This window comes from Salvelinus fontinalis, chromosome 33, assembly GCF_029448725.1.
Source record: "Salvelinus fontinalis isolate EN_2023a chromosome 33, ASM2944872v1, whole genome shotgun sequence".
Classification (NCBI taxonomy): domain Eukaryota; kingdom Metazoa; phylum Chordata; class Actinopteri; order Salmoniformes; family Salmonidae; genus Salvelinus; species Salvelinus fontinalis.
In genome coordinates this window covers 43,642,584-43,658,854 of record NC_074697.1, presented here as the reverse complement: position 1 = coordinate 43,658,854, position 16,271 = coordinate 43,642,584, and the positions used below count along the sequence as shown (strand labels likewise).

At 41.8% G+C, this 16,271-nt stretch overlaps 1 protein-coding gene across 4 annotated transcripts in view; it reads left to right on the top strand.

Annotated features, from left to right (window-relative positions):
- The window catches only part of LOC129832347 (leucine-rich repeat and fibronectin type III domain-containing protein 1-like protein), a 124,552-nt gene that overhangs the window by 93,117 nt on the left and 15,164 nt on the right, over positions 1-16,271 (top strand). For 2 of the 4 annotated variants that reach the window (XM_055896351.1, XM_055896350.1), the window contains exons 4-6: positions 12,077-12,753; positions 13,853-13,969; positions 14,776-15,166. The exons of 1 other annotated variant lie outside the window; for it this stretch is intronic. In XM_055896351.1, the coding sequence (XP_055752326.1) occupies positions 12,077-12,753; positions 13,853-13,923 (748 nt within the window). In that variant the 3' untranslated portion in view covers positions 13,924-13,969; positions 14,776-15,166. The remainder of the gene's footprint in view (positions 1-12,076; positions 12,754-13,852; positions 13,970-14,775; positions 15,167-16,271) is intronic. One more of the 4 variants, XM_055896352.1, reaches the window with a different exon arrangement.

Sequence of the window (16,271 nt, the reverse complement as noted above, 5' to 3'; positions counted from 1 at the left end):
TAAATAATTGCTGTCTGTTTTGAGAGGCTGGTCATGCCTGTCCTGTTCTCCCCTTGATGGAGTTCTCTCTGCTTGGTTCAGGCGCTGGCTCAGGCAGGCTTTAGGCGTGTTCTGTATTGGCTAATCATTCGTGGACAGATTCACACGTGAACAGCGAGAATCCGTCAAGACTCATGTAGAATTACAGTATGTGATTACGAGCAGCAGTAGTTCCTGGTTTGGGGTTTTCTTCATTGATTATTTGGATGAATCTTGATTAGGCGATGGCGGTGCTTAAACTAGGGCGGTGTTTTCAAGCCCTGTGTGCAGTAGTTAGAGGGGAACCACTAAAGATGGACCATTCGTCCTACATTTATGTTTTCATGAAATGCCATGTTTCACATTAGCATCCCCCCCCCCCCCCCCCCCCCCCAAACAATAATATGTAGTACAGATGTGTATCAATATGATATGTCACTTTTTTATTTGACGTTGGGAAATCGGAGATAACATCGATGCTTCTGTGCCAGTGAACAGCTCTGGAACACTGAGCCATTGACTTCACCAGGTGGCTGTATAATGAGTGGGTTGCTTTTTGACAATAAGACACCGGACTGTCTACATCCATAACGTTTTGAACCTAGAAGAAGACTGAGAGACAGGAGTAGGCAAGAAGGAGTCGAAGGGATTGGCAAGAAGAATGTTGAGTTGTCCTGAAAAGCATGGTAAGCTAACGTTAAGGCGTGAGTGTCAAGCCAGCTACAGTAGCTAGCTAGCTTGTTGGTTATCTAGTTAGCTAGCTAACTTGTTGCGTTTTACAGCCAGAGTCTTTCAGTTTTACACATAGCTAGGTGCAGTAGATGATAAACCAAACTGCAATTATTATAAGCTATTATTATCTAGCTAGCTATGGTAGCTGTATCTGTAAGACGTAAAGCAAGAATCGTGGCATGTGTCAAAAGCAATGCATGTTGACAAGCTAATTTCTTCCAACCATCTTTGAGGCAGTTTGGCTGCAAAATTGGGTCTCAACAATCACAGGCATCTAAGTTGACTAACTACAGTAAAATAAGGAGGAGCATGATGTTGTGATGGAATAAATTGAGGTAGCAATTGTTAGTAACATGGACCTTGTGCCATAATGTGATTGGATGGCATGTCATATATATATTTTTTTAAATCAGCTCTATTGTTGTCATTTACAGACATGAATCATGAAATAGGCAAACTAATACATGAACCCTAAATGCAGGTACCATTTTCTTTTGTTATTCTCTTCAGGTTTGTCATCTGATTTCTTTGAGCCTGGTGGAGATAGATGCCACCATTCTACACGGCAGGACATTTATCTGCATCCAGGTCGCTACCAGCAGGAACATGGAACACTCTTGTCAGTAAGTCATAATATAGTTTTTCTTTCAATTGCATTATACTATCACGAGTATCAAGAGCACTAATACTCCACTCATATAAGTGGAGAAGCCCTGTACACCTGTATAATCCTGGAGTAACTCCCTGTCAGAAAGACTGTGATTAGAGCGTTTAGGCAGAACGCCCTGGGCCAGTGGGAGGTCAGGGGTGAGAACTGTATTTCAAGCACACTCACTACCTCTATCTGTCTCTCTCCAGGTACCATAGAGACAGAATGGTCCAAGGACCTCCAGAGCCTACTGACCAACTACCTGAGATCTCTCCAAAGCACATAGAAGTAAGCTCCGCTCGTAATAGTACACTGTATTCACTCTGTAAGTCTCCTTTACTATGGCAGTCTGCCTGTGTGATAGCATAGCATATTGTCCAGGACCACTGGTTGGATTGGATTTAATGTACTCACTCAAACTCATGCTCTCTCCTCCCTGTAAAAGTCTCCCAGACTTTTATAAAAAACTAACATGTGTCCATCCCCCTGTCCCCAGGTGACTCTTCTGGGCTGTGAAACTCTAGAGCAGCACATCAACAAACCTGCCACCCTGTTGTCAGCTATCCACAAACAGTTCCCTGAGGAAGGATGCAACTAAGTAACTAACCATTTTAATGGCCTAATTTTGGGGATGACCAAATGCAATAAAGTTTTTGTATAAACAACTCATTTTCATTTTTCAATTGATAGATGGTCTTTATTAAATTGTTTTACTTCTGTGGTAAAAGCAAAGAGCTTATGATTCAAAAGATATACACAAATAAACATGTATTATATCAGACACATCACACAGGCATGTCAACTAAAATATACTTTATATCCCAGTCAAGGTCAAATCAACTAAATCAGTGCTCTTGCCCATAGTTCTTCACATAAATTTGAGTGGTTACATACAATACATGGTGACAGATTGGCTGTGAGAGAGAGATTGTTGCTGTGCACCCAGCTTATTTTCTAGAAGCCTAGCTACAGACCACTTAGCTAGGCTAAGGTGAACTCAACTCAGACTGATGGTGGGAATTAACATAAGTTATACTGTGTGAAGTTGGACGTTTACATACACTTAGGTTGGAGTCATTAAAACTCGTTTTTCAACCACTCCACAAATTTCTTGTTAACTATAGTTTTGGCAAGTCGGTTAGGACATCTACTTGGTGCATGACACAAGTAATTTTTCTAACAATTGTTTACAGACAGATTGTTTCACTTATAATTCCCTGTATCACAATTCCAGTGGGTCAGAAGTTTACATACACAAAGTTGACTGTGCCTTTAAATAGCTTGGGAAATTCCAGACAATGATGTCATGGCTTTAGAAGCTTCTAAAATGCTAATTGACATCATTTGAGTCATTGGAGGTGTACCTGTGGATGTATTTCAAGGCCTACCTTCAAACTCAGTGCCTCTGCTTGACATCATGGGAAAATCAAAAGAAATCAGCCAAGACCTCAGAAAAATATTGTAGACCTCCACAAGTCTGGTTCATCCTTGGGAGAAATTTCCAAACACCTGAAGGTACCACGTTCATCTGTACAAACAATAGTACGCAAGTATAAACACCATGGGACCATGCAGCCGTCATACCGCTCAGGAAGGAGACGCGTTCTGTCTCCTAGAGATGAACGTACTTTGGTGCGGAAAGTGCAAATCAATCCCAGAACAACAGCAAAGGACCTTGTGAAGATGCTGGAGGAAACAGGTACAAAAGTATCTATATCCACAGTAAAACGATTCCTATATCAACATAACCTGAAAGCCCTCTCAGCAACGAACAAGCCGCTGCTCCAAAAAAGCCAGACTACGGTTTGCAACTGCACATGGGGACAAAGATCGTACTGTTTGGAGAAATGTCCTCTGGTCTGATGAAACAAAAATAGAACTGTTTGGCCATAATGACCATCGTTATGTTTGGAGGAAAAAGGCGGAGGCTTGCAAGCCGAAGACAAATATTATGATTACGCTCAAATATACTAATTGATAAAAATCTATTTTTTGAAACAATATGTATAATCTTTGTTTAATGATATCATAAATAGGACTGGTGGAGTTGTCACACTTGCTGTTAACAGAAATGTATGGAAATGTCTGCTCTACTCAAAGTTACAACCAACTAATTGCAGAATTACCACAAATGGAAGAGGCAAATGGAAGGGGGACAAAGTAAGGAACTTGTCCTGCATTAAAGACCACAATTGTGATAAATAAAAAAGTATACCAGTTCCATTTAAGGACAAAGAAATTGACCGCTGTGCCATATCGATCGCAAAATAGTTGGGAAGAAATTTCGATTTCCCTATTCCATATTGGTTTATGAACTGATACACAAAACAGTGCCGTATTCAAACTTAGAGTTTTTCAATTTAAATTATTATACAAATTTCTTGTAAGCAATAGAATGTTATATACAGTTTATGGGGGATACAACAATCCCAGCTCTGCAGCTTTTCCTGCGAAGAGACAGAATCATTTAGATCACTTGTTTTGGTACTGTCTGTATGTAGCTTGTTCACAGGTACAGAATTGGCTAAAGAATTGCAAAATTTACCTGGAGCTAACGCTAGCACTGCCGGGTGATTTAAAAAATTCATAGTCAATCAATTAATAACACAATAATACTATCAGCAAAAAATATATATATTTAATTTACAATATGTAGAATCTGTCAGAATAGGAAGGTTCAGAGCTTTTGTGAAACATCACAGCACAGTTGAAAAATATGCCAAACTAGATATAAATACTGGATAGTGTTCAGAAATAGATGGGATGGGTTGAGTGGAGTGGAGCTGAAGGATGGGACTAAAAACAAGCAAAAGATACGAATGTAAACTATAATGTGTCCTTAAATGTATATATAGTATGTATAAGATGGAAGTAGAAGCTTAAGAGTTGTTGTCCATTAGTTTACTCCAATTAGGGGAGGGATGGTAGGGTTAGGGGAAAATAATAAAGGAAAATATAAAGTACCATTCAAAAGTTTGGACACATCTACTCTTTCAATGTTTTTTCGTTATTTTTTTACTATTTTCTACATTGTAGAATAATAGTGAAGACATCAAAACTATGAAATAACACATGGAATCATGTATTAACCCAAAAAGTGTTAAACAAATCAAAACATATTTTATATTTGAGATTCTTCAATGTAGCCACCCTTTGCTTTGACGACAGCTTTGCACACTCTTGGCATTCTCTCAACCAGCTTCATGAGGTAGTCACCAGGAATGCTTTTCCAACAGTCTTGAAGGAGTTCCCACATATGCTGAGCACTTGTTGGCTGCTTCTCCTTAACTCTGCGGTCCAACTCATCCCAAACGATCTCAATTGGGTTGAGGTTGGGTGATTGTGGAAGCCAGGTCATCTGATGCAGAACTCCATCGCTCTCCTTGGTCAAATAGCCCTTACACAGCATGGAGATGTTTTTGGGTCATTGTACTGTTGAAAAATAATAATAGTCCCACTAAGCACAATGCAGATGGGATGGCATGTTGCTGCAGAATGCTGTGGTAGCCATACTGGCCAAGTGGGCCTTGAATTCTAAATTAAACACTGACATTGTCACCAGCAAAGCACCCCAACACCATCACACCTCCGCCTCCATGCTTCACGGTGGGAACCACACATGCGGAGATCATCCGTTCACCTACTCTGTGTCTCACAAAAGACAGCTGTTGCAACCAAAAATCTCAAATTTGGACTCATCAGACCGAAGGACAGATTTCCACCAGTCTAATGTTCATTTATCGTGTTTTGTGGCCCAAGCAAGTGTCTTCTTATTGGTTTCCTTTAGTAGTGGTTTCTTCGCAGCAATTCAACCATGAATGCCTGATTCATACGGTGTCCTCTGAGCAGTTGATGTTGAGATGTGTTTATTACTTGAATTCTGTGAAGCATTTATTTGGGCTGCAATTTCTGAGGCTGATAGGTCTAATGAAATTATCCTCTGCAGCAGAGGTAACTCTGGTTCTTCCTTTCCTGTGGCGGTTCTCATGAGAACCAGTTTCCTCATAGCACCTGAGGGTTTTTGCGACTGCACTTGAATAAACATTTACATTTCTTGAAATTTCCCCGGATTGACTGACCTTCATGTCTTAACGTAATGATGGACTGTCATTTCTCTTTGCTTATTTGAGCTGTTCTTACCATAATATGGACATGGTCTTTTACCAAACCGGGCTGTCTTCTGTATACCACCACTAACTTGTCATAACACAACTGATTGGCTCAAACACATCCACAAATTAACTTTTAACAAGGCACACCTGTTAATTTAAATGCATTCCAGGTGACTACCTCATGAAGCTGGTTGAGAGAATGAAAAGAGTGTGCAAAGCTGTCATCAAGGCAAAGGGTAGCTACATACAAGAATCTCAAATATATAATACATTTTGATGTATTTAACACTTTTTTGGTTACTGCGTCATTCCATGTGTCTTATTTAATAGTTTTGTCTTTACTATTATTCTACAATGTAGAAAATAGTAAACATATAGGGAAAACCCTGCAATGAGTAGGTGTGTCCAAACTTTTGACTGTTACTGTATATATATTTTTGTAAAAAAAAAAATATATATATATATATATATATATATATATATATATATATATATATATATATATATATATATATATATATATGGGGGGTTGGAAGTGATGCAGACAGTTACATTGATTAAGGTCACAATCTATCTGCAATATTAAAGCTGAACTACCCCCTAAATAAAATTGTTAGCCAGCTTTCCGTCCAGCAGTTTCAATCTAGCAAACTAGTTAATGCCATTTTCTCAACTTCATCAATCAAATGGATAGTTAGCTAATAGATTTTTTCAGCTGCCTTATACAGCTGGCCAGTTGATAGTAATGTAGGATGAATGATACAGCCGGCTAGCCGCGAGTTCATCTGAAATGTATACTTACCGGTACGCACTTCGTCCACTGCCAGTCCTATCAACCGCTTACTGAACATGCTTGTTTGTAGAAATTTTCTCCATTCATCGCTTGGTGTATTTTTCCAGTTGGCAAGCATGCGAAATCGTCCCCTTTGCTAGTCAAACATTTAAGCACACCTGTTGCAGTGCCTTAAATGACGGGATAGAATGGACACTGCTAAAATTGAAATAGCTGTGTTAAAAACATCCTCACTCACCTCTTCCATGTTTCCTGCTTCGCGTGTGTCCACCCGGATCGTAAACACGGTTGAAATTAGCGTAAGGGAGGGGGTTGGCCGAGAGTTTCCTTTTGCGAGGGAGGAGACTTCCCTTTCTTCCTTCACAGAAATCACAATTTCACAACACACTCCTCCCAGAAGTTAAAACTCTTAAGGATCCACCCCTTTTTTTAAATTTTACCTAAAATGACGTACCCAAATCTAACTGCCTGTAGCTCAGGACCTGAAGCAAGGATATGCATATTCTTGATACCATTTGAAAGGAAACACTTTGAAGTTTGTGGAAATGTGAAATGAATGTAGAAGAATATAACACATTAGATCTGGTAAAAGATAATACAAAGAAAAAAACAACCGTTTGTTTGTATGTATTTTTTCATACCATCGTATTTGAAATGCAAGAGAAAGACCAAATGTATTATTCCAGCCCAGGCGCAATTTAGATTTAGGCAACTAGATGGCAGCAGTGTATGTGCAACGTTTTAGACTGATCCAACGAACCATTACATTTGTGTTCAAAATGTTGTATAAAGACTGCCCAAATGTGCCTTTTCAAGTTCATAACTGGGCCCTCTCCTCAAACAATAGAATGGTATTCTTTCACTGTAATAGCTACTGTAAATTGGACAGTGCAGTTAGATTAACACTAATTTAAGCTTTCTGACAATATCAGATATGTATCAGTACTTCCTGGGAAATGTTCTTGTTACTTGCAACCTCATGCTAATCGCATAAGCCTACGTTAGCTTAACCGTCCTGTGGGGGACCCACCGATCCTGATTAAACGGGAAGTGACAACTTTCCCCTGCCTGATCCTCACCGCAGTGGAGGCAATCCAACATCGATAATGCATCAGACCCCTGCTTACAGGTGAATGGGGAGCTTGGCAGGCAGTAGTGGGCACTGCCCTCTCTGCAGATTTTTTATCCATGACCTGCTTCCTCAACAAACACAGGCCCTTTTTTGTCCTACACACCACATTGTGGGCAGGATTCGGTCTGTGCTAAGGATCAGGAGGGGAGAGGCCTAGTTCAGAAGTGAAATGGGTAGAGGCTATGCCACCCACAGACTGATTGTCCCTGGCTGTGCTCTTCATCCTGGGACCCAGGGGCAGTGTTTCACTGATGCTGTGAGGGGAATGAATAATGGGGCGTGGCACAGAGTCTCTGTGAAAACCAGGCCTGTCGGCACAATACAGTCCCCTTTCATGCTGTTAGAGAAGCTGGCAGGCAGCTGTGTCTAACTATGTGTGTGAGCGTGTGTGTGTTCATGGATGCGTGCGTGCACCTGTGCGTTTTTATGTATGTGCCGGGTATGTACGTACCCTTGAGAGCAGCGGCACCAACAGTATTTCATGCTTCCCTCTTTTATCAAACAACTTCTATTTAAATCATTGACTCAACTGAATCAAATGGATGTTTGTAACTCAGTGGAAATGCAGCCTGATGCGTTGAGATTTAAGAATACATTTGTGTTTATGTGTTAGTGTTCCTAATCTGTCCCCAAACAGTGCTTCTCAGTGACCCCAGGCTGGCTAAGAAAATACCAGGGAAAAATAAGTTCAGCCCCATGAATCCAACAGTTTTATCCTCAAACTGAAACTTTGCCTAACTCAACACTATTTGAGAAGTGTATTTTTTATTGTGACTCTTTAATTGAATTCACCTCTGGCTTGTCTATTATCCCAACCTGGTATGAGTAATCCTGTCAAGCTCACTTATTTAACAAAGAGCATTAAATATTTCCCATCTGAATTTCATTCTGGGGCCGCCTGACGTACCTGATATGAATGGGACAACACAAGCGAGTCAGAGAAATGAAATTGACTGTCACTCAACCTTGCTTTTGGAAAAGCCCATTTGGGGAATTATAAAAAATAAAAAAACTGGTTGCACAGCCTTGAGAGAGAGAGTGTGTGTGCGCAATGATTCAAAGTTCCATGCACCACTCACCCCCCCACCCCCTTCCCCCTCAGTCAATAGGGGCTCATTAGAAATCTAGTCGGTTGTGCCTGAGACTAGAGCTAGCTCTGATAATTGTATAAATAAATAAGTGAGGCATACACACCTCACTAGTGATACGCCTTAAATCCCCGCTACTTCCCCGATACACCATCATCCACATAGGAAATCCCCCACGCAGTAATAATGTTTAGGTCAGTGTTTCTCCGCCAGACTGCAGGCCAATCATTCAGGAAATTATACAGTGCATCCGTAAAAATGGGATTATGTGGGACGGACATTTTGTGTTCCTACTTGTTCCTCTTGAGAAAACAGAGATTTTAGTAAGAGCTACTACCAATATTATGACATTTTAAGCAACAGTGTATGTTACTGATAGAAAGAAAGCCATCTGTAGCACACATGAATTATCACCCATCTAAAGAGTCCAGACAAAGTACAATATATAGATATAATTTCATTACCTCCTGTCTATGGAATCGAGACTTCTCTTACTACAGGTCGATGTTTGATACTATATGTTGTTGAGAGGATGCATGTGTGGTGCATTTGAAATCAGTTTATTAGGAAATAGTTTTTGAACACCTACTAAATAAACAGAAGTATCAATATTAGTGATCCAAGTATGCATTTTGAGATCAAAAAGCTGATTGTCGTAGTTATTTACCAAAACGCAGCGTTTCATTTGCGTTCCATTTCAAGCTCCACTCATCTCATCAGGCTCTTCATTTAGAGGTTTCAATCAGTCTCGTGAAGAATGAAAAAAAGAAAAAAACAACTAGCAGTTTCATTTCTCTGCCCTAAATTTCCAACAAAGAGAATCATTTCCTTCCCTATTCACAATTGGCACCCGGCTTCATTGCAGAGTAATTTAATTTGGGGCATCTGCCGCGAGGGTGTTTCATGAATCAGGAATCAGTCTCCCTGCATCGCTCCAATACCCCTTTTCTATTGATTTCTGTAGCTGTTTTGTTATGTTGTCCTCTCCCCCAACACAGAAAGTGTCTCATGTCTGATAGCCTATTCCAGAGTCGCCACGTCCGTGATAAGTCCTGTAATAAACCAAAGCACAGAAAAAACAGATAAAGGTCCTTTACACAGCCCAGATCAAGGCGACTTTGTTCAGCATTGTGCTATAATGAATCTCCGTAAAGGCAGTCTGGATGTCATCCCTATACAGAGAGAGAGAGAGACAGACTCTGGTCTTCCAGTCAAATTAACAGACAAAGGTGAGGCAAATGAGAGGACTTCAAAAGCACCTTTAAAGTGGTTAGACAGAGAGAACCTCCCTCTCCCCTGCCACGCTTTAATAGGATCCAGGATTGAGATCCGCCAGCTACTCTCTTCTGCACGGTCATCTGTTTTTTTCCCGACAGACCATAAAATGAACTATTAAAGGAGAGCGAGGAAGAGAAAGAGAGACAGACAGAGACACAGAGAGAGAGAGTGAGACAGAGAGACCGAGAGAGAGAAAGAGAGATAGCGAGAGAAGAAAAAGTCTCTGCAGGCTCGTGGACTAATTTTCCATGAACCTAGTTGGATTAGGATAATGCTTCCTCTAACAGGTGCTCTCTTTTTAGTAGTCAATAGGTTGGAGGAGTTACCCAAGCCAAACGGCCATCTCAGGGGATCCACAATTAATAAACGCTGTCTTTCACCTTTTAACAGGAATACACTCAACCAATTCCCTGCCAACCTAAGTGCGATATTGAGAACGTTGACCAAGATAAATGGAAGAATGCTAAGGGAGCTGAACCCTATTTATACTCTTCTATTGTTCAATCCCCGTTGAGAGGATGTGATGTATTGTCATGGCAACCCATAAGGCCTTTGTATTACATGTGAACGAGGAAATCCCTCGGACTCAGACGTCTGATTTCATTATAGCCAATCTGTAAGAGCATGAGCTACAATGACTCTTTAAAAAAGGGGGGAGGGGTCAAGACCAAGGCTAAGGTTACGGTTGTTTGTGGATTTGAACCTTTCATAACCTTGCGATTGGCATGTCACTTCTCTAGCTGGTCCTGGATTGGAAAAGACTCTAGAAAAAGATGCAAAGATAATCGGGGTGAAAAAAGATTAGGAAAGGGTTGCAGTGGCAGTAATAACATTTCTGGCCGGATGCCGGGGTTACGATTATTGTTATTCCCCCCCCCCCCCGGGTGTAATTCATTTTGTCAATTCACATCAATTCATTCATTTTCTTGTATGCACTAGATTATTCGGAAGTTGGTGCAAACAACTCCCGAGAATATTTCCTATTTAATTACTGTGTCAATATGTCATGTTTGCATAACAGATTTTTCCGCTAATAGAAAATGTATTTGACCAATGAAAATGTCATTCCCATTATTATATTTACAATTTATTCTGTCCTTAGTGTAAATGTTAAACTTTCCAACCAGAAAAGTTTGAATATTTCTTGGTTTATAATGAATAGCGGTGCTAATGATCCCAAGTGCCTTGTGATTTAACACTGTACTGAGCCATGCACATTCTCAGTCACTCTGTCCCGGGGGAGGACATTCCGCAACGGACAGCTCAGTACACTTGAGTCAATTGAGGGTGAGGTCCTAGCCTAAATCATCCATTCTCTCAACACTGTCAACAATATATTCTCTTATGTCTTCAAAATAATTGTGAACATTAAATTATTGTAATTTCTTTTGCCAAGTCCAGGAGAGTTTTCTTAATTTATATGAAGTGTTCTACTGTGTTCTACCTCAAGCAAGGCGGCTTAATGAGATGACACTGGGCGTTGTTTACAAAACTCAGCTTTTTGAACTGTCGATGTGAATGTAAATGTCAAGACTTGTTAGCCAGTTAATGATACACACATAATGAAGATGGGAGATTTGGAAGAGTTTGGGAGTAATGCAAAATGGGGACTGACATTAAATCACAGCTCAAGATGTCGCCGGCATCACATTGTGTACAGATTATCCACTGCTCACTTATCCTGTCAGAAATCACACACATGACCACACACTGTCACAGTGCCTTTTCAACGGTCTACACTACTGTACAGTGTTTGCCAAGTTTGTAGTTTCTGTCACAACAGTCTGCATATTGTTGTCATTGCAAAGGTCTGATTCACCAGACTATTATGACAGGGAACGGTGTCGGCCAATGACTGCATCCACAACGGACCCTTACACTGATTACTTTCATCCATAATGTATTCCATGTTATTCATTTCTGGTAAATCCACTGTTATGAACCTTTAATATTGATTTTGAGGTTCGTCATTTTGACGGTCCCACTAGTAAGCCCAATAGGCTGTAACAGTTCGATCGCACCTCAAAACAAGGGGTGTACCATAACGCTATTATAATACTGTGGAAAAATGTCTTAAGATAAAAAAGTATGTCTTAGCGGTCTATTTGAACTATCCATATCCATAGCCCTATAGACAAGTCTAGTATTTACACTACCTTTCGTTACCCAGACTTAATCATCTTATCAAAATATTTCCCATCTACAGATGATTAGTTCCTGTATATACCATGTTCATCATCAATCCTAAAACACGTTTCTCTCTCTAATCAATAGAATGATCCCGTCCACCAGTCAGGACTTCCTGGTTCGTGACCTGGTGTCAGGGCGTGAGTACGACCTGTGTGTCCTGGCGGTGTACGATGACGGCATCACCTCGTTGACGGCCACGCGGCAGGTGGGCTGCGTCCAGTTCATCACAGAGACCGAGTACAGCCAGTGCCAGGCCCTCCACAGCCAGTTCCTGGGCGGCACCATGATCATCATTATTGGTGGCATCATCGTGGCCTCCGTGCTCGTCTTCATCATCATCCTCATGATCCGCTACAAGGTCTACAGCCACCAAGGCATGGACACAGGCAAGGTGGGCACCCTGGCAAACATCCGTGCCCAGACCAACGGAGGACAGGCTGGGGGACAGGTGTCCCACTCTGGGTCTAAAGTTACAGAGAGTCAGGAGGAGCAGCAGGGTCATGCCTTTGCTGGGGTGGGAGTGGGACCAGGGACAGGGGGAGGAGGGGGTGTGAGTGGAGTGGCATCGCCTAATGCCACCCTAAAGAACTCTAACACCATGGTGCTGGTGGTTGACTGTGAAAAGGCGGTGCAGATATCAGACATGACTGCTGAGGACCTGCTGTCGCCAAGTAAGAGGCGTCACTCCAGGACTGCCTTTGAGATGAAGAGGAGAGCCTCCCTCACACCCAAAGAGGCCACCATCGTCGATGTGGGGGAGAGTAAGTACTTGAGAGAGTGAGATAGATACAGATAGAGGGACAGATAAAAATGGTTGTGAATGAGGTGAATGAGAGAGTGACCCAATTTTTCATCATTTTCAATGTGGTACCTCGATGGCATGTCTGAAACAACTGGCTTGTAATTCATTTGTATTCCTTCTGTGACCTACAGTAGGTATCGGCAGCTAGAGCCCTGCCACTGAACATGAGCCCATAGCATAACCCGACCCAGCACATCTCATTGCATCACATAAAATGCCAGTCCAGAGACATGTCATTTCTAAGGACAGGGCCATTCAACTGATTCAATGGGCCACAGCCAGATATATTTTAAAGAGCCTCTCCAGAGTGAGAAGCTTGGATACATTGTTCCAATTGGATAATTGCACTTTCTGAATGAATGGCCATGGATTTCCAGAGCCTTGGCCTTGTAAATCACTAAATCAATATGGTGAATTAAATCAGGGTCAGGTAGAGACAAGGCCCTCTCTTTCAATTCCGTCAATCACTCACGTCAGCTACAACATTGATTTTAGTGGAAAGTAAGGGACATAATGAACCAAAATGATCCATTTAGGCTGGGGATAATTTTGCCAATGAAAACGATTGAATTTGGCTGCCCTTGAACCTGACCAAAACCTTTGCAGTGGGCAACCACCTTCTCAAAGTCATTGCTGTGTAATGCACACTTTGCACTGCAACGCACATATATTCATTCTGAAAAGGTGCTGCAGTGAACAATCACTCTATACACTTACATTCTGTAATCATTCTGTCAAATCACAATTTACTTCCACCAGTAGAATCATATCGGACACACAACCAGTAAGTGCAAGGTTACCATGTGATCTGAGTCACTTTGCCCGGATTCCATATCAGATCTGTGCCAAAAACCTGTGGAGCTGTCCTGTGTGAAACAAAATGGTGCCAATTTGGTACAGTTGACACCGGGCCATGAATCACATTCCCGCAGCCACGTCCGCAGGCTCCCTGCTGTGTCCCTGAGACGAGGGGTGATGAACGCACCGCACCGTGTCCAGCCTGGCTGTCACTAACTCTACCCGCCACATCCCTCACCTCTATTTGTCTCTCCCACCAGACACGCCAGCGCCCGTGGCCGCCGACGACGACAAGAGGGCTCACCGAGACTGGAGTGACTTTAAAATTTGATGACTCCTTTTGCTTCTCGACGAGAAGCAGCCATCAACCTCCAAGAGTAATGGTTCCCCTCTTTCCCTATTCCTCTCCATTCATCTACTTGAGAGAAGAATATGAGAGAGGGGGGGGGGGCTTTAGTGTAAGAGATGAATAGATTCAAACTGGGATGGAGAGATGGCCGTGTCAGAGAGAAAATGTCACTTAGTCAGAGCTAACGTATTGCTAGCCACGTTTCTGCCAGAGACCTCCCTCAGGAGTCTGCTCCTACACATATGGCATATTCAGCGAGACTAATTGCAGAGCCCACCCCCTTAACACTCAGTGTTGCCCCTTTGAAAGCAGCAGACATCCAAACAAACTAATGCAGAAACATGACTTACAATTACTTACATTTTCCTCCTACACCAATACACTATAGCAGCAATACAAAACAGATCATAGCACAGTAGCAATTACAAACAAACACATCATCTTTACCTTCCAGTAAATATCATCATCATAAATCCAATTACCATTCAAACTATTGCACATATCTCAAGATCCGTTGTGATTGATGTCATGCGTTCAACTCAATCACTGATTAGATTGTACATACAGTATCATGCGTTCAACTCAATCACTGATTAGATTGTACATACAGTATCGTGCGTTCAACTCAATCACTGATTAGATTGTACATACAGTATCGTGCGTTCAACTCAATCACTGATTAGATTGTACATACAGTATCGTGCGTTCAACTCAATCACTGATTAGATTGTACATACAGTATCGTGCGTTCAACTCAATCACTGATTAGATTGTACATACAGTATCGTGCGTTCAACTCAATCAGTAACCATTGGTCATGTTTTTGTTTTTCAGAATATTCCCAGGATTCCAGGAATCAAGGAGATTGGATTATAAATCAGGAACATTTTTAGGACTCCTGCCAGACATCTTCCTTGCGTCCTCCATTGTTCACACTGTATTTACGGACCCCCCCATGAAAACACCCCAAGATGGATGTAATAAGGACTCAATTCACCATCATAATCTATGGGATTGGAGCTAGACGAGCCAACGGCCTCGCCAGTGGTTTTTGAAACGTATTGCCTTGTATCCCTCTGTGGCTCAGACTGTCTGTGTATCCGCTGTTCCTGGCCCTGTACTTGGACCAGGACTTGCCAATACCTGGACCTGTTCCTGGACCTGCTCATAATGTACCTTACTTTACCTGACTGTCTTCAGACTCAGGATGGGGACCCAGCCAAAGGTGAGTGTACACAGGATTATGTACACAAGGTCAGAAAACCGCCTTACTCATTATTTAACCAAGTTGACCATATATTTCAAGCATGCATGCCACAGATATCTCTAATTTAGGGCTGTGTGTGAGAGTGTGTTCTGTGTTGCTTTTAAACAACCATGTTAGAGGCCCTGGACAGGCCCAATCTGATTCGTTTGTGACTACAAACAGGAGAGGGAGGGTGTTGGAGGGTAAACTTGGGTTACTCTGGAGGACGAACCAATCTTTCTCCCAGAGACATCTCATGCCTGCCTCCCATCTCCTCCTTGTCCACTCTACTGGTTCCTCTGGCTTAACTAATAACATGGCTAAACGGATGGGAGATAATTATGGGCAGACAGGCAATTGAGGAGTCAAATTTGGTAAGTGATCAGCTCAATTAGGACCTGAAAACATTGATGGAGGAACACAGCGGGAGAGGACCCCAGCCGCAACTCAAGGGTGCGATTTACTAGATCTGTCTGGATTAGGCTACTTTCTCTCTTAACTCTCTACTATTCCACTCACTCCAAAGACTGTTGTCCCCAATTAGATGTTTCTTTTAAATTTGTTAGGAGCCCCATTAGCCAACGACACTGGCGACAGCTAGTCTTTCTGGAGTCCGATGCATAACGAAAATGACAATACAGACATAAGACTTTACAATTGACATACATTTAAAAACAGTAACATGTAGTGTGTGTGTGCGTCCATCTATCAGTTACAGATACATGTCAGTACATACACACAACAAGTAGGTCACATGGGGGAAGAGGCGGTGTGCCCTGAGGTGTTGTTTTATTTGTTTTTTTAAATTAAGTTTGCTGTTCACTTGCACTATAAGATAGAAGGGAGGTTCATGCACTCATGGCTCTGTATAATACTGCATGTTTCCTTTAATTTATGGACCTAGGGACTGTGAAAAGACCCCTGGTGGCATGTCTGGTGGGGTAAGTGTGTGTGTCAGTGCTGTGTGAAAGTTGACTATGCAATAAATTTGCAATTTCCAACACATTGTTTCTTATAAAAACAAGGGACGCAGTCAATCTTTCCTCAACTCTTAGCCAAGAGAGACTAGCGTGCATAGTATTAA